This window comes from Ascaphus truei, chromosome 4, assembly GCF_040206685.1.
Source record: "Ascaphus truei isolate aAscTru1 chromosome 4, aAscTru1.hap1, whole genome shotgun sequence".
In the NCBI taxonomy this organism is placed as follows: Eukaryota; Metazoa; Chordata; class Amphibia; order Anura; family Ascaphidae; genus Ascaphus; species Ascaphus truei.
Genome location: NC_134486.1, coordinates 60,432,065 through 60,456,231, shown reverse-complemented (window position 1 = coordinate 60,456,231; position 24,167 = coordinate 60,432,065). Strand labels below are relative to the sequence as shown.

Genomic DNA, 24,167 nt, shown 5'->3' with positions numbered 1-24,167 from the left:
CACAACCTTTCTTATATGATCTTTCAGCGCATGCCACACCAGTTCTATGAGGTTCAAATCTGGTGCTCTGGAATGGGGGGTAAACAAAATGGCAAATTAGTTGAACAGATAAAAACAGTTTAAAACAATGAGAAACAGTTACTGTACACTGGAGCACTTACTCCGGTGGCGTCTTTACCCAGTTGATCCCGCTCACAAGAATATAGGTAGTAGAGGCGGTATGTTTCGGGTCATTGTCCAGGAAGAACCGGTGACCACCAGATGGGAAATCATGCCAAATGTATTTAACAATACGGGTGACCATTTGCTCTTGGAAAAATACTTTATCCATGATTCCTGGACCAAGAAAAGAAAAAAATTATGAAAAAACGGAACATTATGGTACAGAATACACAACAGTAATACAGTGCATAAGGCTATACAGCATGTGACTTTGTGCATTACTTTACCATCAACTATGATTATGCATCCTATGCAGTCTAGATATCGCACCCCACACATGCATCTTTAGTGGATGCTTGGGCCGCGGCTTCAAGGATAGGTAGCCTTTTTTGTGGACTGCAAAAGTGGCAAATCTCTCAAGAGATACAGTGTTCTCTGCAGAAAAGATGACATCCTGAAAAATCTTGTCACTTTCGATCCATGCCCGTGCTTGCTCCACTATCTTATCATAGAATACACTCTGTAAAGGGAGGAGTGGCTCAGTGAGTAAAGACACCGACTAGCACCGAGTTTGAAGCAGGGGAGCCTGGTTCAATTCCCAGTGTTGCCTGCTTGTGACCTTGGGCAAATCACTTTATCTCCGTCTGCCACCAAAAAAAAAAGAAAAGAAAAATGATTGTAAGCTTCATGGGGCAGGGACCTGTGCCTGCAAAATGTCTCTGTAAAGCGCTACGTAAAACAGCCTGCTCTCGGGCTCCATGCGTCATATGACGTTACAAAGTCATGTGACGCGTTGCCATTTGACGCCGTGTTGTCATGGCGACGCGTCAGGGAAGAGCCGGCAGAGAGCAGATAAGTGAAGTTGCAGGGGAAAAGCACAGGGGCTCTTAGAAAATCCTATGCCCCCAGCTTGCACACCGTTTCAGTAAAACCACACTTACCTACAGTAGGTATACAACACTTTACCTGTACTGTCCTACAGGTATACAGTACTGCACTAACTACGGCACAGTAATTACAGTATCCACTCTGTTCTGTCACTCTGTTCTGTCCCATTATACTGTACTTTATTACAGTAAGACACTTACTTGACACATCCAAATGTCCATCTCAATTGGCGTCTCATCACCCTGATGCTGATCTCAGATGCTGTGATCTTGTGACTCTTCCCTAGAACAGTCTTCACTGTTGCTGCACAGAGCTCATTAGCCTCACTGATTTCATCCACCAGATGCTTTGCCGTCCTACAGTTTAAAAAGGGAAAGAGAACAATTTGTTAGGCCCAAAAATAATTAAAACAAATACATGAAATATATTTAAAAATCAAACTTAGTTACTAAAATTAGTACAGTAATTTTTGTCTCTAAAAGAATTGCAAAGAAAACAAGTAAACAAAAAAAATGCAATTTGACACGCACAAAGCTTTTAGAGTAATACAGTAATTGCAGAAAGAAAACAAAAATACTTACTCTATTGTGACTGGGGGACTCCGCTTTAAACTTTTAGTCTGACCATGGGCATGATGGCAGACAGTGCTTTGTGATAAATTGATGCCTGAAGTAACCACCATTTGATCTGTACAATTCCGTGCCCTCTCTTGTACATATCCTGTATTCTCATGCGGAGATCCTTTGAAATAACTTTCCTCCACATTGCTGCTTTAGAAAATAAATCAAACACCGAGGAATGTATATTCGATGTACAGTATATTCAATGTGCAAATACACCAACCGAGTTGTTGGTGTATTTATAATCGACCTCGACAGGTAAAGTATACACCCACTTTTAACACCTGCAGCTCATGTCCACACCCACAAAAAAATTCCACCTGGGGCACAGTGCATAAAAAGTGACCCAAATTGCATAGCCTCCCAAACGCTGATCTCTATCGGAATGAGCTCTTGTCCAGATACTTTATTGTGCATTCTTCCATGGATCAACCCCGATTCTACGGACGCAGGAACCTGCTTTCTTCTGCTGTGCCGACCACGAGAAAGCGAAAGTCGGAAGCTGTTTCCAAGCCAAAGGTGCCTAAAGAAATCGTTCTGAAGGCTCCCAAGGCAAAAGATCCCTGGCCCTTCTTATGTTCAGAAAGTAGCCTAAGTCTGCGATTAAGATATTTGGACGGGCCCCTCCAGTGCCCCTGCACCGACCAAAGCCAAATCCGACATCCCGGGCTTTTCACTGCCATCACCGATTTCCAAACATCTGCCATCACCGATTTCCAAACATCCGCCCGCTCTGACCCTTTGTTCACCGATGCTCGTCCAGAAATCCCCAGCTCACCTCCTCCAGCACCACCGACGTTCGTCCGGATGACAACAACACTCCTTGTACCAGATCCAGCTCGGTCGTCCGCAGGCTGGATGTTTTTAGTGGTATCGAAATAACTGACAACTCAACCGAGCAATACAGGGACAGAATGGAGGCCAAGATGGATCATCTTTTTGAGACAATGGTGAGGACGGAGATGGTGCATGGGTGTTTGTCTAGAGAAAATTGAGAGGAACATCGCAGGGCTCTATTCTTTGCTTGGAGTCCCTGCCCCTGTATGTCCGACGCAGGAGGGTTATCTGGAAGCGCCGTATTCTCCCATGGAGGAACCACAAAACACCCCACCCCCCGTGCACCCTCTCAATCCCTGGATTTGACCTTCACATTGCCAACACAAAGCACACCACGAGACCCCCTACGCTCACCCCCTCCATCTCCAGGATACATGTATACCCTTCTGTTGGAGACGATGACAACACCGGTAAGAGCTAGGACACGACAGGAGGAAAGCATCCTCTCAGACCATCTACCCCCGCCTGCTGCAAGAAGTAAAACCGGTCCCAGGATTGTACAGCTCCCAGACATCATGCTGAACGACCTGACCCAGATCGTCAGGGAGAAATACAAGATCAGATGTGGTGGTCTACCTAAGAAATATGCCCATTTCATCTTTAAACACCACGTCAGTTTGAGATGTACAGCGAGTGGACCCAAAATGTCAATTACGAAGGCAATAAATACAAGAAGGGGCTTCCTGCAAACTTAAAGATAACAATTATGGACGAAGTGAAGCGCTATTTTAATGTTACCAGTCCTCTTGCGAGAACCATGAGAGACAGCATCAATGGCCTTTTGAGGCATACAGGAGCTCTTCCCTGGAGGTCCATCGACTTGTTTGGCGACAACAAGTTATAAATTTATTTACAAATAAAGATGCGCTGCCAATGTTTTTAATCTAAAAAAAACAAGTTGATTGTTTTAAATTATTTCATTGTTTAATGCTTCTTTTCTATTTTGCATGTCTGAAGCTGTGCAAACACAACATGCAGGAAATAATCCCCCCCCGCCCACCCCTTACCTCCCCCTTGGTGCAGGAAACTCTCACAGCAATACTGCCAGGTAAGACAGTGCTCAAATCCATGCATGCCATGTCCCTTCCCCCCCAAAGCCTAATGTAAACCGCTAGTCCTAATGTAGTGCTGCACCCCATTTTTCATGTGTAGGCACAATGTAGTCATAATGTACTGTTCCCCATGTCATGCCCTTTCTCCCCAAACAACCCCCCTCCCCCCCAAAAAAATAATAATAATCAGGATTGCATAATGTACGGTGCGATTAATAATATACAAAAGTGTCCCTTTCTTTACAGATGTCCAAGAAGCACCAATTATTGCAAAGAAAAAGACAAGATTGTAAATTGTGAAGAATTGGCAACGTATTTTTGTATTATTCTTTTTTACTTCATTATCCTATACAAATTTTTTTTAAAAATCATTCTTTAAATATACTTTTTGGTGTGTTCATGTTTTTACTGTTTAGACACATACAGTAGTACTATACATAAAGTACTAAAGGCATTTAAATATACTGTATATAAATCTCATTGACATACTGTACAGTACTGTATACAATACAGGTATACCCCGCTTTAACATACACAATGGGACCGGAGCATGTATGTAAAGTGAAAATGTACTTAAAGTGAAGCACTACTTTTTTCCACTTTACGATGCATGTACTGTACTGCAAACATCATATACATGCATAACTGATGTAAATAATGCATTTGTAACAAACATAAATACAGTAGGCTTTATAGAAAGAAAATCTTTAATGTCAGCTGATTTTTTTCTTACTAGTGCTGGCAGATGCTAAATGGATGAACGGAAAATTATGTCAATTACCCCACTCACTCAATCCCCCCCACAAAATACATACCAAAAACCCCCACCCCTCTAAATACATGTAACCCCACCCCGCAATACATAATAAAAATACCCGCTCCCGCCAATACATTTTAAAAAGACCCCCACCCCCTCAATACATTTTTAAAAGACCCCCACCGCCTTAATACATTTTTAAAAGACCCCCCCCCATACAAAAATCGGGCCCCACAGGTAAAATCATCACATCTCCTCCAACACCCCTCATATCACCACCCTGCGTCTCCCATATATCACCCCCCCTGCATGTCCCTCACATCATCCCCCCCTGCATGTCCCTCACATCATCCCCCCCTGCATGTCCCTCACATCATCCCCCCCTGCATGTCCCTCACATCATCCCCCCCTGCATGTCCCTCACATCATCACCCCCCCTGCATGTCCCTCACATCATCCCCCCCTGCATGTCCCTCACATCATCCCCCCCCTGCATGTCCCTCACATCATATCCCCCCTGCATGTCCCTCACATCATCCCCCCCTGCATGTCCCTCACATCATCCCCCCCTGCATGTCCTTCACATCACCCCCCTCCCCTGCATGTCCTTCACATCACCACCCCTGCATGTCCTTTACATCACCCCCCCCTGCATGTCCTTCACATCACTCCCCCCCCCTGCATGTCCTTCACATCACCCCCCCCCCTGCATGTCCTTCACATCACCCCCCCCCTACATGTCCTTCACATCACCCCTCCCCCTGCATGTCCTTCACATCACCCCACCTGCATGTCCTTCACATCACCCCCCCCCTGCATGTCCTTCACATCACCCCCCCCCTGCATGTCCTTCACATCACCCCTCCCCCTGCATGTCCTTCACATCACCCCTCCCCCTGCATGTCCTTCACATCAACCCCCTCCCCTGCATGTCCTTCACATCACCCCCCTCCCCTGCATGTCCTTCACATCACCCCCCCCCCTGCATGTCCTTCACATCACCTCCCTCCCTGCATGTCCCTCACATCACCCCCCCATGTCCCTCACATCAACCCCCCCATGTCCCTCACATCAACCCCCCCATGTCCCTCACATCAACCCCCCCATGTACCTCACATCAACCCCCCCATGTCCCTCCTCCCTTTCTTCCCCTACCTGAAGCAGCGTGCAGGTTGCGGGCAGCAGAAGCACGGCAGTAAGCAGAGGCTCTGAGCAGGTTCGGGGGGGGGAGGGTGATCGGAAGAGCCAGGCTGGGTGGAGGGTGATCGGAAGAGCCAGGGGGGGCGGGGGGTGATCGGAAGAGCCAGGGGGGGTGGTCGAAAGAGCCAGGGGGGGTGGGGGGGGTGATCGGAAGAGCCAGGGGGGGTGATCGGAAGAGCCAGGGGGGGGTGGGGGGGTGATCGGAAGGGCTAGGGGGGGTGGGGGGGTGATCGGAAGGGCCAGGGGTGGTGGGGGGGTGATCGGAAGAGCCAGGGGGGTGGGGGGTGATCGGATGAGCCAGGGGGGATGGGGGGGGGGATCGGAAGAGCCAGGGGGGTGATCTGAAGAGCCGGGGGGTGTTCGGAAGAGCCGGGGAAAGGAAGAGCCAGGGGGAAGCTGGGGAACTGAAGAGCTAGGGGAGCCGGGTAAAGGAAGCGCCGGGGAGAGGAAGAGAGGGCACACCGCCGCAGCATGCGCACACTGCCCCCTGGTGTCCGTACTCGCGAAGCATGTGTACGTACACAGGGGGTAAGGTGTAATTTTTAAAAAAATGTACGTACTTGTGAGTGTACGTGAAACGGGTGTACTTAAAACGGGGTATGCCTGTATAAACATCTTGCAAATAAGGTGCATTTACTTTTTAGATACACTTACAATAGCACTATACTGTAATATAAAGTTGTAAAGGCACTTAAATATTTTATAAATATCTGACATACCGTATATATATATAAATCTTGAAATTAAGTTACTTTTAGTGCAAAATATACTTAAAGTAGTACTATAAAGTACTGATGTCATTTAAATATACTGTATCTAATTATACATACACTTACAGTAGTACACTGAGGAAATGCACTCTATTTTACTGTACAGTAATTTAATTCTGAACAAGGTTACATAAATAACACGCATAAGCAGAAATGTGATGACACACATATGCGTTTCAACAAGATTCCATTTTGACATACACGCATGAGTGTATACATTTTACATTCGGAAGAGGCAACGTTGTATTTTTGATTATTCCTCTTAACTTTATTATCCTGTACAAATAAAACATTTAATTCGTTAAAAATACTATTTGTATCCCAATATTTCTGGTATTTCTGTTGACAAGGCGGAGTTCAAGGTAGCTTTCTTCGCAGTCGATATATTGTTGACGCTTTCAAAACCTCTTATCTCACTCCCTAATCTTTTTCAAGTTCTTTTGGAATTTGGCTCTCTCTCAGGATACAAGATTAATTACACTAAATATTCGGCCCTTAGTTTAAACCTCTCCAAGGAAATGGTAAAACGAATCCAACTTAATTTCGATTTTAAATGGAACCCGAACCATATTAAATATTTAGGTGTCCAAATAACTAAAGACTACTCTACACTGTACAGTACAAATTTCAAACCCTTCTTCGACCAAATAATAAAAGATCTAGCCACAAGGAGTCCATATACAGTATCCTGGGTTGGGAGGATAGCAACGATTAAAATGAATGTTTTACCAAGACTCCTCTACCTTTTCCAAACGCTCCCAGTTAAATTCTGCCAGAAAGATCTAAACAATATACAAAAGAAAATTCTCAAATTTGTATGACAAAATAGGCGCCCCAGAGTTCACAAAGATATCCTTTATAAGTCTAAACTAGAAGGAGGTCTAGTCCTCCCGAATTTACAAAAGTACTACAGAGCGGCTCAACTGGGACAACTGATTAGTTGGCATACAAATTCAACGGACAAAAGATGGGTTGAACTAGAAAATCTGATTTGCTCCCCATCTGAAATTAAGAACCTCCTCTGGCTCAACAGAAAAGCTAGACCAGCCGAGATCTATAAAAACCCGGTGATATATTTTGTCTGTAACCTTTGGGACTCTCTTAAATCCAGGTTCCAACTAACCGGCCGCCCTTCTCTTATGCAACCTCTGTTCACAGACCCCTCCCCACCCTTTTATATGAGAAACCAACAATCCAACCATGGATCCAAAAAGGTCTTTCAAGGGTCAATGATATTCTTATTAATGGGAAGGTCCCTTCATTTAGGTTATTACAAATAAGCCACGATATTCCATCCTCTGAGTTTTTTAGGTTTCTCCAGGTCAGGCACTATATCCAACCAATCTACAAACCACATAAATCTCACAATCTAACTCTATATGAAAAGTGTTGTCTGCACCAGTCTCTCACAAAAGGTATTATCTCTACGATTTACCAAAATTTAACTCCCACCAAAAGCAAACAGATCCCTGACAAATATACAGTATGATCTCTTGGGAGAAAGATTTAAATACAGATTTGGATCTCGATACATGGAAAGACATATGGGAGGCCGCCTCCAAGAACTCATCATTTGTTGTGATCAAAGAGAACATTTACAAACTAATATTTAGGTGGTACATGACCCCTACTAGGCTACACTCTTTTCTCCAAGGTGTTTCCCCATTGTGTTGGCGAGGCTGTGGTGAAATGGGGAATACATTACATATATTTTGGTCATGCCCTAAAATCCAGACAACGTGGAGAGAAGTATTTGCCCTTATAGAAAGGGTCATGGGGATCACTGTTCCGCATGACCCTCTTTATATACTACTAGGAAAACCAGCGACTAACCAAACTAAAAAGGAAGCCAAAATTATCTCCCAAATTTTAAATGCTACTAGATGCACAAATCGCCAAGAACTGTAAACAAGCAACCCCCCCCATCTTTGAGCCAAATAAACAATAAAATATGGAAAATATAGTTATATGGAAAAACTTTCAGCATATCTGAATGACTCCACCATTCAATTTACGGAGGTTTGGGACCCTTGGTTTCGCACGGCCAATATATCCCTCTAGATTAAAATATTCTGAATGTTGTGATTTATGTTGTATTAAAAATGCTATTCACTATGCTATATATGCACAAATGCTGTCCCATCCCCCCCTTCCCTTAACCTTCCCCCAAATGTGATATTACTGTACCAACTATCTGTATCTATGCACCCCTCCTCCCCCCTTTTTTCTTTTATGTACCCTTCCCCGTTAATCTTTGAAAACTATTCAATAAAAATTCAAGTAAAAAAAAAATACCTTTTGTTGTGTGTTCATATTTTTAATTTTCAAATTACAATTACACACACTTTAAATACTGTACGGGAATAAAAGACAGGTTGCATTGCAATTAGATTTTTAAAACAACTCGCGATCGCCCACTTGAGTTGATGGAATTGCAGACAACGCTAAAATTCCATTTTCGGGGGGTTGGCGACTAGCCTCAAGCCCTTGGGGGGCCTAGTCAGGGAAGTAACCGTATGCAAGATGCGAGGGAAGATGTTCCATGACTGTCAGGCATAAATAAGTACCACTCTTGCAAGAGAAGGAATGGGGTCCTGGCCTGCCAAATAAAAGGTGAACCGTTCCTGGCCTCTGTGTGGTTACTGAGAAGGGGTTCGTGTAGGGACTACTCTCTGCCTACGGCAGCTCCCTACAGGATGGAGGCGCTGTACCGAAGAACTACCAGCCTGTCCCATTGCTACTCCCACTAAAATTCACGGAGACTCTGGCTTTCTGGCCTAGAGCAGATGAGCTAACCAACACCAGAGGCACACGTAGCATGCAGATCTCCCGTAAAGGGGTATGAGGGGGAGAGAAAGGTGTTTCATACAGATAAAACATTCTGTCACGCAGTATTATAAAACCAGAGTATCCCCAATGTATACATACTTTGAATCTCTATTTAGCAATCGATATATGGAAAGGGGCAAGATATCTGTCTTATATCATATTCTGATCAGTTCTGGGGCAGACAGTAAATATGTCTATATGCTGAAATGGGAGGAAGAGCTAGGTAAGGTACTTGAAGTCGAGGACTGGGTAAACATTTGGGAAGCCATGGTAAAGAGCTCGATATTTACTGTGGTTAAGGAGAACTATTACAAAGTACTATTGCGCTGGTACAGTACATGACTTTGGTCAGGCTCCATGCCATAGATAACTCCCATTCACCAACATGCTTCAAAAGGTGCGGTCAAAACAGCTCAATGTCACATTTGATGGGAGTTCCCGATGTTGGCCCTTCTTTGGAGACAGGTCTTCCAATATATAAATGGGTTATTAAGTGTTAATCCGAGACCCATTCCCTTGGTGGCCCTTTTGGGCAGACCAGTCCCAGACATTCCAGGAGCCCCTGCCAAGTTAAATCCCTCATTATGTCGGCCGCAAGATGCTGCATTGCAGCGTCCTGGAAAAAGCAAGACGCTCCTACTCTAACTATGGTAAAGCATAGGATATGACATCTTGGTAATGGAAAAACATACAGCATTCCTGAGGGAGAAATGTTACAAAAACTCCCAGACCTGGGACCGTGGTTTGCACGGGAGGGCAATCCTACTATAGGTTAGCAAGGCCTGCCACTATCTAAAGAATAGGGTTCTCAGAGCACAAAAAGGGTAAAAATAGTACATTTTGAAGGGAAAAAAGTTGAAGGTTACTTCCTTCCCCTCTCCCCCCTCAACTACATTTATTTGTTTTGTATTTTTATTATTTAATCATATTGTCAATATCTGGATTATGATTTACTCCATCACCACAATTCGCACAAAAAGCGACATTTTTCCATACTGTATTTATGCGTATGCACTGTATGCCCCTATAGTCCCAGTCTTGTTTTTCTGTACCACATTTAAAAACCGCAAATAAACAAAGTTTAAAAAAAAAAAACTATTTTAGCACTTTCAGTGTTGGAAGGATCACTGCACCCAAGGGCTATACGATTTTACAGAAGGCCCAATCAAGTGATCAAATTCGGTGGTAATTACATGATCGCAACATCAATGACTCAAGTGGAAAAGAAGAGTCTTCCTATTCCATTCAGGTGGGGCTCACCGTTAATGCGATTAACCTTAGAAAATTAGCAAAAAGATTAAGATCTCTGAGCTGAAGTCAATTAAAAAAAGGCTTCAGAAGTACCACAATACTGTAAGTTCGTTAAGTAGACAAACTTAACTGCAGACCTGTCAACTAAGCAGAGAAACATTCTGAGCTTACCAACACACCAAGATAGAAAACACCTTTTAAAATATGAAAGGATGGGAGTATGTATTTGGTCACACAGTACTCTAAATGAAAGGAAAAACAGAAGAGCTTGACAGTCCAATCAACAAGGCATGCAATTTTGCTGTCGCTGTGCTTTTCTAAAAAAGAACTGCAATACTGTATAATACTTCTAAGGTCAACTCTTACTATACACCTCTGGAGAGGAATTGTGTGGTATTGCTATCAAACCAAAGCAGCTTCATTTTACTTAATCTGTAAATTGACCAACAAGCACAAAATGATACAACTCCAGGGGGCTTGGGCCCTTGGACCAGCAAAATGAAGAGCAACAGCAAATGGCATCACAAAATAAGAAACATTGCAGTAAATGTTTTGTAAGCAACCTGCAAAGCAAGAGATAAAGTGTGTTTCCTACCTCCAGTAGAGAACAACTTAAAATTCAATCAATTTGTACCTGACGCAGTTAATCCCTGCACAAACTGAGAAGCACAAAATTGCGCAGGAATTTTCCATTAAAACACTAGTCTCAGAAACAAACAAGAATCCATGTCTAATATATCCTTACTAGACAAAAAGGTCACACTGTAGTGCGATACAACAAGCTACTTCATTGCTGTGGGGCGGGGAACTCAAAGAGCATCTCAGAAAATAGTGACAGGTTAAATGAAGAGCCTTTATCACTTGTGAGCACATTCACGTCTTAGACAGGTGGAGGTTATTTGTTGCCTTTTTCACCCACCATAACTTAAAATTATATAGATATAGATACAGTATAGATCTACAAATGCATATAAAGTCCCTTTCCCGAACAGTAGTAATGCAATAATTTACATAAAAAGCCATTGTGGAAGTTTTGGCGTGGTGTTACAATAAATGCCTTCAATAACAGGTGCTTCACTTATTTTTATGGCATCATCTGTGGAGGGGTTAAGTGAAATTGTGGGAAGTTTCTCATGTCCAAGAGGTGAAATAAGGAGGCCTCCTCTTTCAATATTTTGTGCTGTTTGCCTACACAAAATCTCTTTGGCGGATATTTATGATGTAACCCTCATCAGAACACCTTATAGAAGCTTTGTAAACCCAGGCCATACTGTTTTCCTCCTTAGACTTAATATGGCTGCCAGTGGGGGTGGAGCCTATGGTAACTTTCAGAGATGGGTAAATGTCACTGCAGTATACACTTATGGTTTACCCCCGCTACAGCTTAGATATGTAGCATAGGAAATGGTGCTGCAAAGGGCATATAACTTAGTACATGATAGACAGACAGAGCCCCTATATATAGCACTCTGATCCAGTGTGAAATGGTGAGATTCTTAAAATAACTTTATTAAATGACAATGTCGTTAAGATATTGGGGTTTAAAACAATGATTAAATGATACCAAGTGATTCTTACTCTATGGATAAGTGTGTCCAATTGAGTGTGCAGTGGTATATATAAATGTCCAGTGTTAGGATAACTCACTGGCCCTAGCAATCCTCTATAGAGTGGGTTAGCTAGGGTTCTTGATGGAAGTAACGGCAGTTTGAGCCACAGATGTAGTGCCCCTGTAATGTTATACTAGTAGGTGCACTCGTGAGTGGGACCTGTACTATGCTGTGTGTATACTGCAGCTGATAGTATATTATAGATTCGTTGTAACAGATCTAGGTCTAAGTGCACCTAATGTGTTGTTAATTGCACTCACTTAAGTTATAGAATATGTAATTTTAGCTGTGTGGTGCTTAACACATGTATATATATTCCAGGTATATGATGGTCTAGCTGGAGTAAATACTAGTATTGCTATATATATTACAGGTATATATAGTGGCACTGCTGTAACTTGTATATGCTTATACTGAGTTATCAGCTGGGTACTACTCCTGGTAGGGTTTATATTCCGGTCAACTTGAAAAACCTTCCCCTAGTAGGGTATGTACTTTACATGTGTGGTGGTGATCTGGCACTTGAGGTGTTAATACCTGTGTTGGGTGCCGTTTTGCTCTATGTATGACCCCCTTGAGCTGATTGCTGTAGTGGGGGGTTAGCATTCAGGCTTCCTATATTGAAATGGTATTGTATTGCCAGTATTACTATGTGCCGTTGCTGTGTGGTGACTTATAAGATCATTGGATCTTATTTTAGTCCATTACTGTGCACGGGCTGAGATACACTGACTTTCTAAGTCTGACTGAGTCAGTGTACATGAACTCCGCCTCCGCGCGTGCACGTGGTCACGTGTTCGCCGACGCGCGCGTTTCGCGAGTGCTTTGTCAAGGCTAGGTAATCAGAGGGTTTCCTATGTCTTTGCAAAGTATTTATAGCGCTTGGATTAACCTGTAGTAACCTCATTCACTGTTAGCGCATGCGCACTGTGTGGCTGGTAGATGACTGACATTTTAACCAGCGATCTGTATTCTTTTGTGTGAGAGACCTTTTAGAGCTGTGACATGCTGCTGAAGTTGTATATTGTGACAGTACACTTAAGTATATATTAACTGTTTGTCATCTAGTGTTTGTTGCTATGAACTTTCACTGTTGTGACACCATTGTTATGTAAATAAATTAATAATGAAATTTATTTGTGTTTGTCTTAGGCTGGTTATTTACTTGTATTTTTGGCAATTCCTTGTATGATGTATGAGTGTATTGAGTGGCAAGTAATGAGACACATAGAGCTGTATCTAATTGTGTATAGACAAGGAATGCATTATTGCAGTATGGGTTATTTTTATTTGTATTTTGCATTCCTTGCGGTCTCTAGCATTCAGATGTGCTGAAGAGTTTAGATGAAGGGACTGTAAACAAATCCTTCATTGAGGCCTTTGGGTGTAAGAGCTTTAAGGTTATAGATCCATCGTGCTTCCTTTTGTAGGAGCACAGTGTCTATGTCACCTTTCCTCTGTCCCAAGGAGAATTGGTCTATTCCTGTGAAGAGTATAGACTTGATGTTTCCTTCTTGACAAGAGTTAACGTGCCTCGCCAGTGGGGTATCTACATTGTTACGTATAGTACCAATGTGTTCTAAAACTCGCTGTTTGAATTGGCGTTTCGTTTTGCCTATGTAGATCTTCCCACACTTGCAGAGGCCTTGATAGATTACGCCAAAGCTTTGGCAAGTAATAAATTTCCTGATCTGATATGTTTGTGAGTTGTTCCAATTCTGGAATGTTTTGCTTGTTGTAATGTTTTGGCATGCTTTACAGTGATGGCATGAATAGCTACCGGACGGTTTGGGTGGTAGCCATGTTTGAATGGGGGTTTCCGTAAAGTGGCTATGGACTAGGATGTCTTTAAGATTCCTTGCTCTTCTGCTTACCATTGATGTGTGAGCAGGGATGACTTCCTTGATGTCATCGTCCGCCTCCAGGATATGCCAGTGTTTTTTGAAAACTTCCCTGGCTAGATTCCACTGTTTGTTATAAGTGCCAATAAAACGTATCACTTTTGTTTCATTAGTTGGTGTTTTATCAGTTAGTAAGTTGGAACGTGGAGAGTATTTGGCTCTCTTGTATGCTGTTTTTATACATTTATTACTATATCCTCTTGTTTTGAAGCGATGGGCCATTGATTTGGCCTGGGTTTCAAATTCTGCAGTCGTGCTGCAGTTTCTCCTGAGTCGTAGGAATTGGCCTACTGGTATGCCCCTAATTAGAGTATTAGGGTGGTGGCTAGTGGCCTCTAGAAGGTTGTTTGTGGATGTTGGTTTGCGATAGACAGTTGTTTCTATCAGATTATCTTTCCCTCTTGTTAGTTGTAGATCCAGAAAGCAGATGGATTTATAGTCGTATTCGAGAGTGAGACGTAGGTTGAGTTCATTCTGATTTAGGATACCAATGAATTCCTTTAGCAATGTTGGTGTGCCCTGCCACAGCATGAACACGTCATCTATAAAGCGCGTCCAGACTACGACGTGTGATGTGTATAGTTCCATTTCTTCAGCGAAAACGTACTTGGCCTCCCACCATCCTAGGTAAAGATTCGCATAGGATGGTGCACATTTCGTGCCCATGGCAGTCCCCTGTATTTGGTGGTAGATTTTGGTGTTGAACAGGAAATAATTCCTTGTGAGGACAAACCTCAATAGTTCTATCATGAAGTCTGAGTGGGTGGAAAAATGTCTGCCTCTGGTTTGCAAGTAGTGGTTAGTGGCTTCTAGGCCTATATGATGTAGGATGCTAGTGTAAAGCCCTTCTACATCTAGGCTTACTAGAATTGTGTCTGGTGTGATTACTATACCTTCAAGTCTCTGGAGGACATCCTTTGTATCCTTCAGGTACGACGGCAATGATGCCACAAATGGTCTTAGAACCTGATCTATGTAACTGCTTGCGTTCTCAGAGACATTTCCTATTCCAGATACTATCGGGCGGCCCGGTGGGGGCATCTTACGTTTATGTATCTTGGGTACACTGTAGAAGGTGGCTATTCTTGGATTTCTGTTGAGTATAAAGTCATACTCTTTCTGCGTGATGACTTTATTGTTAAGTCCTTTATCTAGAATGTTGTGTAGTTCTTTCAGGTACTCTGAGGTGGGGTCCCTCCCGAGAACTTCGTAGCAGGTTCTATCTGACAAGAGTCTTAGATTCTCGGCCTTATAGTCTGAGGTATTTAATATGACTAGGTTCCCACCTTTGTCCGCTGGTTTTATTGTTATAGACGTATTTGATGTTAGTTCTTTTAGAGCTGTTTTTTCAGTGTTGCTCAGATTATCAGTCATCCTGAACCTGGGTCGATTCTCGAGATCTCTGGTTACAAGGTCACAAAATACGTCTATATTGGCAAATCTGTCCCCAAACGGTAGGAACCTAGACTTTGGTCTTAGTTGGGTGAACGGTCCCTCTCCTGGGTTCCTGTTCGACTCCTCTAAGAGGAAATTCAGGTCATTGATGGCTTCACTCTCTTGGAGATTAGGGGGAGGAATATCTAAGGATTGGCTTATTCTCTGTTCTCGTAGGCGATGAAATTTGTGTAGTTTTAGTTTTCTACTGAATAGATTTGTATCCTTTACCCATTCACATGTATCTATATTGGATGAAGGTGAGAATGACAGTCCTTTGTTGAGTAGGCTTATGTGATCCTTGGAGAGTTCAAAGGTCTCTCACACAAAAGAATACAGATCGCTGGTTAAAATGTCAGTCATCTACCAGCCACACAGTGCGCATGCGCTAACAGTGAATGAGGTTACTACAGGTTAATCCAAGCGCTATAAATACTTTGCAAAGACATAGGAAACCCTCTGATTACCTAGCCTTGACAAAGCACTCGCGAAACGCGCGCGTCGGCGAACACGTGACCACGTGCACGCGCGGAGGCGGAGTTCATGTACACTGACTCAGTCAGACTTAGAAAGTCAGTGTATCTCAGCCCGTGCACAGTAATGGACTAAAATAAGATCCAATGATCTTATAAGTCACCACACAGCAACGGCACATAGTAATACTGGCAATACAATACCATTTCAATATAGGAAGCCTGAATGCTAACCCCCCACTACAGCAATCAGCTCAAGGGGGTCATACATAGAGCAAAACGGCACCCAACACAGGTATTAACACCTCAAGTGCCAGATCACCACCACACATGTAAAGTACATACCCTACTAGGGGAAGGTTTTTCAAGTTGACCGGAATATAAACCCTACCAGGAGTAGTACCCAGCTGATAACTCAGTATAAGCATATACAAGTTACAGCAGTGCCACTATATATACCTGTAATATATATAGCAATACTAGTATTTACTCCAGCTAGACCATCATATACCTGGAATATATATACATGTGTTAAGCACCACACAGCTAAAATTACATATTCTATAACTTAAGTGAGTGCAATTAACAACACATTAGGTGCACTTAGACCTAGATCTGTTACAACGAATCTATAATATACTATCAGCTGCAGTATACACACAGCATAGTACAGGTCCCACTCACGAGTGCACCTACTAGTATAACATTACAGGGGCACTACATCTGTGGCTCAAACTGCCGTTACTTCCATCAAGAACCCTAGCTAACCCACTCTATAGAGGATTGCTAGGGCCAGTGAGTTATCCTAACACTGGACATTTATATATACCACTGCACACTCAATTGGACACACTTATCCATAGAGTAAGAATCACTTGGTATCATTTAATCATTGTTTTAAACCCCAATATCTTAACGACATTGTCATTTAATAAAGTTATTTTAAGAATCTCACCATTTCACACTGGATCAGAGTGCTATATATAGGGGCTCTGTCTGTCTATCATGTACTAAATGTCACTGCAACCAACTCTAATTTTACAAAATACATGCATTAACATACATTTTACAATAATTGTATGGCATACCAAACTCAGATGTGTAAGCAGTTCTTTACACATACATACATACCACACACACACAAGATTTGTACGTATCCACCCTCTTAAAAAAATATATTTTTTTAAACATCAAGTACATACAGCATCTAATGTTGTCAATATTCTTCTGACTATCACCAGTGAAGTACATCACACTCCTTTTAAAAAAAAGGTCACAATTTTATCCAAGCTGTCTAAAAGGAGGTTGCTAGATCTGTTCGAAAAGTTAGTACAGGCATACCCCGGTTTAAGGACACTCACTTTAAGTACACTCGCGAGTAAGTACACCTAGCTCAATAGGCAAACGGCAGCTCACGCATGCGCCTGTCTGCACGTCCTGAACAGCAATACCGGCTCCCTACCTGTACCGAAGCTGTGCGCAAGCGGGGAGACTATAGAGCCTGTTACACATGCATTATTTACATCAGTTATGCACGTATATGACGATTGCAGTACAGTATATGCATCGATAAGTGGGAAAAAGGTAGTGCTTCACTTTAAGTACATTTTCGCTTTACATACATGCTCCGGTCCCATTGCGTATGTTAATGCGGGGTATGCCTGTACAAGATGATTTGGAAAAGATGACCAAGCAAAATAAGTACATTAACAGAAATTTTAATGAAAAGCAGTACTCAGCAATTAAAGAATTAAAAGTTGATAATACAATAGTAATAAAAGCAGCCGATAAGGGCAGGGGATTAGTGATCCTCGATAATAATAATAATAATAGCATGTTTTTGTATAGCGCTGCTAGTTATACGTAGCGCTTTATAGAGACATTTTGAAGGAACAGGTCCCTGCCCCGTAGAGCTTACAATCTATGTTTTTGGTGCCTGAGGCACAGGGAGATAAAGTGACTTGCCCAAGGTCACAAGGAGCCGACACCGGGAATTGAACCAGGCTCCCCTGCTTCAAACTCTCAGTGCCAGTCAGTGTCTTTTACTCACTGAGCCACTCCCTCCTGCTGGATGACACAAATACGTATTTAAGACTAACAATCCAACAGAGGATTACTTGTATGAACTTGAGAATCTCCTTGTTTTAAGACTCAAAAAGCAATTTATTACTAAGGAGGAGTTTGAATTTATACTCATCAAAAAACCTACATTACCCATTTTGTTATTATTTACCCAAGTTACATAAAGATCCGTTAAATCCTCCTGGTAGGCCTATTATTTCTGGTGTTCAGTCCAGCACTTCCAACTTGTCAGCATATTTAGATTTTTTCTTACAAAAGTCGGTCAAGAAACTTAAAATCACATCTCAAGGACACTACTCACATTTTGAATATGTTACAAGATATTGTTTGGTTGAGTCAATATATAGTCACGTGTGATGTCACCTCACTTTACACGTTAATTAATCACGCACATGGTTGTTTAGCAGTAAAATATTTTTTGAACACAAGGGTTTGTTCACTGGAGCAAACATTGAATTTTTAATTTCTCTTATTAAATTAACGTTAACACACAAATATGTAATTTTTACAGATAAAGTGCACCGCCATGGGTCCTAGGTTTGCACCAAGCCATGCAAATCTCCTAATGGGAATGTGGGAAGTTCAAAACATCTGGTCCAAACATGAGTCGGTGCAAACCTAGTACTATGGACACTTTATGTGGATGATATATTTTTTATTTGGAAGGGTGATTCTAATACACTATCATTATTATTTTACTATTTTAATCATAATACATTTAATCTTCACTTCACTTCTAAGTTCAGCACTAATATAGAATTTCTTGACCTGATTATCTATATAGAAAATGGTAATATCTGTACCAAAAATTACCATAAAACCGGTAAGTTGTCTCAACTACAGAGGCGGAGAGTAACCATTTGAGTATTTGGCTTGACAATATCCCCAAGGGGAATAAAGAAGAGTTAAGCGTAATTGCACTAACAAAAGCGTGTATAAACAACAAGCTGAATTTATGCTTGACAAATTCAAAAACTACAAGAAAACTACGCTAGATCAGACATACTCTAAAATAAAGAATATCGATAGGAAAGATATTTTGAAATATAATGTAAAAAAGGTCGGACATGCTGACGACTTGGAAAATAAATTCAATATTCCCTTCATCACTCAATATAATCAATTAGCTTCACAAATCAAAAAAGCTATTAGAAAATATTGGCCTTTAGTTTTAAAAAGTTTTAAAAGACTCCATTTGCAGTCTCTTCTTCTACTAATTCCAAAAAGGTGTTATTCACCAAAGATGATACATTAAAAAAAAACATGTGGCACCTAGTTGCCTCAAACCCTCCCACAAAGTTACTTCCACCTACCTTTTTGGACATTAAAGGCTTTTACAAATGCCTTTAGGTGTAAAATGTTTAACTTGGACCCCCATAGTTCTAAACAGGTTAGGAGTTTCTCATCCTCTCATACAGGAATAAAATACAATATAAAACACTTCATTAATTATGATTCATCAAAAATTGTTTATCTCGTACAGTGTCCCTGTAAAAACAATATATAGGGCGCACTACTAGAAAGCTAAGCTTTGCTGAGCACATCACAAACATCCAAAAAGGATTCTTACAACACACTGTCAAGGCACTTCTGTGAACAACACAATTGTGACCCCACGGGCACTCAGTTTATTGGAATAGATAAGTTACCTGTCAGTTGGAGAGGAGGCGATAATATTAATGCCATCTCCAAGTTGGAGACCAGGTGGATCCATACAATGAAAACGTTAGCTCCACTTGGTCTCAATGCAGATATAGACTTGGGTGTCTTTATGCAGTAACACATAGTTAGGTCCGGAAATAATTGGACACCGGAAATAATTGGACACCGACACAATTATCATAATATTAGCTCTGTACGCCACCACGTATGAAACGTTTAGGAATTGCAACCATTTTCATACACAGTCCCCTTATTTCAGGGGCTCAAATGTAATTGGACAAATTAACACAATCATAAATAAAATGTTCATTTTTAATACTTTGTCGACAATCCTTTGCAGGCAATGACTGCTTGAAGTCTGGAACGCATGGACATCACCAAACGCTGGGTTTCCTCCTTTGTAATGCTTTGCCAGGCCTTTACTGCAGCTGTCTTCAGTTGTTGTTTGTTCGTGGGTCTTTCTTCCTTAAGTTTTGTCTTCAGCAAGTGAAATGCACGCTCGATTGGATTGAGATCAGGTGAATGACTTGGCCATTGCAGAATAATCCACTTCTTTGCCTTAAAAAACTCCTGGGTTGCTTTCGCAGTATGTTTTGGGTCATTGTCCATCTGTAAAGTGAAACACCGTCCAATCAACGTCGCTGAATTTGGCTGAATCCCTATACACTATAGAATTCATCCGGCTGCTTCTGTCTTTCGTCACATCATCAATAAACACTAGTGACCCAGTGCCGTTGTAAGCCATGCATGCCCATGCCATCACACTGCCTCCACCGTGTTTTACAGATGATGTGGTATGCTTCGGATCATGAGCCGTTCCAAGCCTTCTCCATACTTTTTTCTTCCCATCATTTTGGTACAGGTTGATCTTAGTTTCACCTGTCCAAAAAAAATGCTGTTCCAGAACTGGGCTGGCTTTTTTTTAGATATTGTTTGGCAAAGTCTTATCTGGCCTTTCTATTCTTGAGGCTTATGAATGGTTTGCACGTTGTGGTGAACCCTCTGTATTTGCTCTCGTGAAGTCTTCTCTTTATGGTAGACTTGGATAATGATATGCCTACCTCCTGGAGAGTGTTCTTCACTTGGCTGGATGTTGTGAAGGGGTTTCTCTTTACCATGGAAAGGATCCTACGATCATCCACCACTGTTATCTTCCGTGGACGTCCAGGCCTTTTTGTGTTGCAGAGCTCACCAGTGCGTTCTTTTTTTCTCAGAATGTAGTAAACTGTTGATTTGGCCACTCCTAATGTTCATGCTCTCACTCTGATGGATTTTCTTTTTTTTGCAGCCAAATGATGCCCTGTTTCACTTGCATTGAGAGCTCCTTTGACCGCATATTGTGTGTTCACAGCAACAGCTTCTAAATGTGAATGCTACACCTGGAATCAACTCCAGACCTTTTACCTGCTTCATTGATGATGAAATAACGAAGGAATAGCCCACACATGTCCATGAAACAGCTTTTGAGTCAATTGTCCAATTACTTTTGAAAGAGGGGGCTACATATTTAAAGAGATGTAATTCCTAAACCCTTCCTCCAATTTGGATGTGAATACCCTCAAATGAAAGCTGATAGACTGCACTTTAAGCCCATATTCATTATTTAACTGTAACTTGAATTTATTTTGGTACACAGACGAAATAACAAAACTTGTATCAGTGTCCAATTATTTTAATATGCAGGTTTACACTTGCATGGGGGTGCCCTATAATTTATGCCTATTCCAGCTCTCAGACTGTCTTTTTTAGTTATAGCCTGTCTCGCTCTGCCTCAAATATATTTTTATATTTTATAATACAGAATTTCATTTATTTATATATATTTATTTTTATATATATATATATATATATATATATATATATATATATATAGTTTATTTATTAATGTATATATGGTATATTCTTTGCAATTCATACAAATATATAGTACATTGTATTAATATTTTATGAACTACTGTATTAAAATTGTCTGTTTAAATTTGATTAATATATAAGAATGTTGTTTTGTATTTTATAGATATATGGGTTTAAATTGTATTTTCGATATCCACTATGTGTTTTTATTTGTGTTTGCAGGGATTTACATGATTGGCTAAGCTAATTAACCTATTGGGGGCTAGATCCGCCTATAAATTTACTCTGCAAGTTTATGTAATTATATACCCCTCATGAAGTCTTTTATTGAGACGAAATACGTAGGGTGGAGGCTATAATATTATCTTATACTTTAGTTCTCTTTATATCCCCGAATTATCAGCATTGAAAGTGTTATGAATATCTATAGACTTTTGCTTGAAATTATTCCCTCGCTATCCCCTCCCCACCCCCTCCCCCCCCCCCCCCGTCAACGGATCTAACATCACGCTGACGTCACTCCCGCAATCTCACACGACTTGGAGGTCCGTGAGGAAGAGGTTGGAGGCAACTGCAAACGTATCCAGGAATTCTGCGCGGCGTCTCGGAGGTCCACGTTGAGTCAGGACAAGCCGCCATACAGCACAGCAGTTAGGAGAGGATTTTGAACAGGCATACCCTGCATTAACGTACGCAATGGGTCCAGAGCATGTATGTAAAGCGAAAATGTAGTTAAAGTGAAGCACTACCTTTTCCCACTTATTGATGCATGTACTGTACTGCAATCGTCATATATGTGCATAACTGATGTAATTAACGCATTTGTAACAGGCTCTATAATCTCCCCGCTTGCGCACAGCTTTGGTACAGGTAGGGAGCCGCAGTATTGCTGTTCAGGACGTGCTGACAGGCTCATGCGCGAGCTGCCATTTGCCTATTGGGCGATATGTCCTTACTCGCGAATGTACTTAAGGTGAGTGTCCTTAAACTGGGGTATGCCTGTATATCCTACATGCCTGAATAATCTGCTACTTTGTAAGTAGCGTCTATCTTTTGCCCATAAGCTCAATACAAGCTTACTTCACCATATTTGCCTCTCTCATTTTTTTTCAGATACATCGTTTATTGGTTACCTTTGTGTCCCCAGTCTTTTCAGTCCCTGTTACTCTGGTTTGGCTACTATTGCTTAACATTATTTGCGCCTGTGATAGATTATATATAGATATATATATATACACACACACACACACACACACACACACACACGGCACTCCAATTGTTGTCATATACAGTAGGTGTAGAAAAACAAGACAAATCAAAAAGGTCCCGTTTATGGGGTCGAAACGTTGGTGATTTGTGTCTTGTTTTTCTACAATATATTTTCAACTATTCAAACCTGAGTGCTGTCTGCTGATTCCCGTGCGAGCGGTATCATGTGTGTGTATGCATATACACATACAATTTTCTAAGACCGTACGTTATAGCTTCTTTGACCAATCGTTTAAGTGAAGCATGCGGCAGACAGATTTATAGCTCCGACCAATATTTGGTGTCTTACTGCTAAATAGAGTCATCTGGCACTTACTTGCTTTAGTTCTTTAAGTACCTGTTCATCTATACCTTCTTCTGCAAAAAGTTCACTCACTCCTTCTATTACATCTTCAATGATTGACTTGTACAGCTTTGGCTAAAAAAATAGAAATCACAAATTAGACTTATCCCACGACTGCTCTTTGAAGAAAGGAGTCATTGCGACGGTAAAAAAAAATTCTCTTGGTGTGAATTTGTTACAACGTTCCATGTAAAAAATAAATTTAAGTGCCTCACCAATGTTATTTAAATTTGTGTTCCAATGACCTTTCATACACACCCACAATGCTGAAAAAACAACCTTGATATAACGTGTATGGCTGCCTTATCATCCGTTGACATCCAGTCTGACATAAGGTAAGCCATTCCTCTCATTAATTATCATAATGTCCTGCATAGTAACCAATGGACAGTCCTGACTCCAGAAAGTCACGTGATCTGGATCCCCCGACGTGTCTTCTCCTGGAACGCGTACGCTGTGGGTCAAGATTCCCCCGCTCTGCGAGTGTAAAATATGAAGCTCCTGGAACGCATCCCTCCTGCGTTGCGTACCACGACCTCCTTGTCTAGCGTATCATGCGTCCTAGTTCCCACGCGACATCACGATGCATTACTCCGGTTGGTCAGCACTTTGAACACAGCAGGTCTCCAAGAGTCTTCACAAACACTTACAGGGTCTGCAGATGCTATTCTCTTGTGGAAAGGATTATCCTTGATTACCGCAGCGGGTGTTGTATTACCTTGGACTGTTGGATTGAACCCCGTGTTGGACTAGCATTTATATCAGTATTGGTTGCTGGATAATCCTGGACTGTCCCTTGTACGAGCCCCGTTAGGATACATTTATCCCGGTTGCTCATTGTTTTTGTGCATTTTTCTATAGGGAGATCTGTACAGGGAAAGGGAAGTACCATCAGACATTTTTGTGTCTCGTGGGAACAGGCCTGGAGAAGGGGTTTGTACCCCGAAACGTTGCCGCCCCCCTATCCCTGTCACTTTTATATTTTTGTCTCACCCTATCCCTTTTCCTTCCCCTGTTTTTCTCCCATTATTATTTTGTTTGGATGCATTGTGGTTTTGTTTTTTTTAGTTATATAACAGTAGGATTTGTGGTTTTTTTGCTCATTAAAACTTTTTTGGCATATTCCCTTCTTTTTTGATTCTTCTGTGTGCTGGGAACATTGGATTCTTCTTG

The 24,167-nt window shown here is 41.6% G+C and overlaps 1 protein-coding gene across 10 annotated transcripts in view; it reads right to left on the bottom strand.

Annotated features, from left to right (window-relative positions):
* GTF2A1L (general transcription factor IIA subunit 1 like) overlaps positions 1–24,167 on the bottom strand; it is a 409,851-nt gene that overhangs the window by 377,324 nt on the left and 8,360 nt on the right. For all 10 annotated transcript variants that reach the window (XM_075595852.1, XM_075595846.1, XM_075595845.1 and 7 more), the window contains one exon: positions 22,968–23,069. In XM_075595852.1, the coding sequence (XP_075451967.1) occupies positions 22,968–23,069 (102 nt within the window). Of the gene's footprint in view, positions 1–22,967; positions 23,070–24,167 lie in introns of those variants that run through there.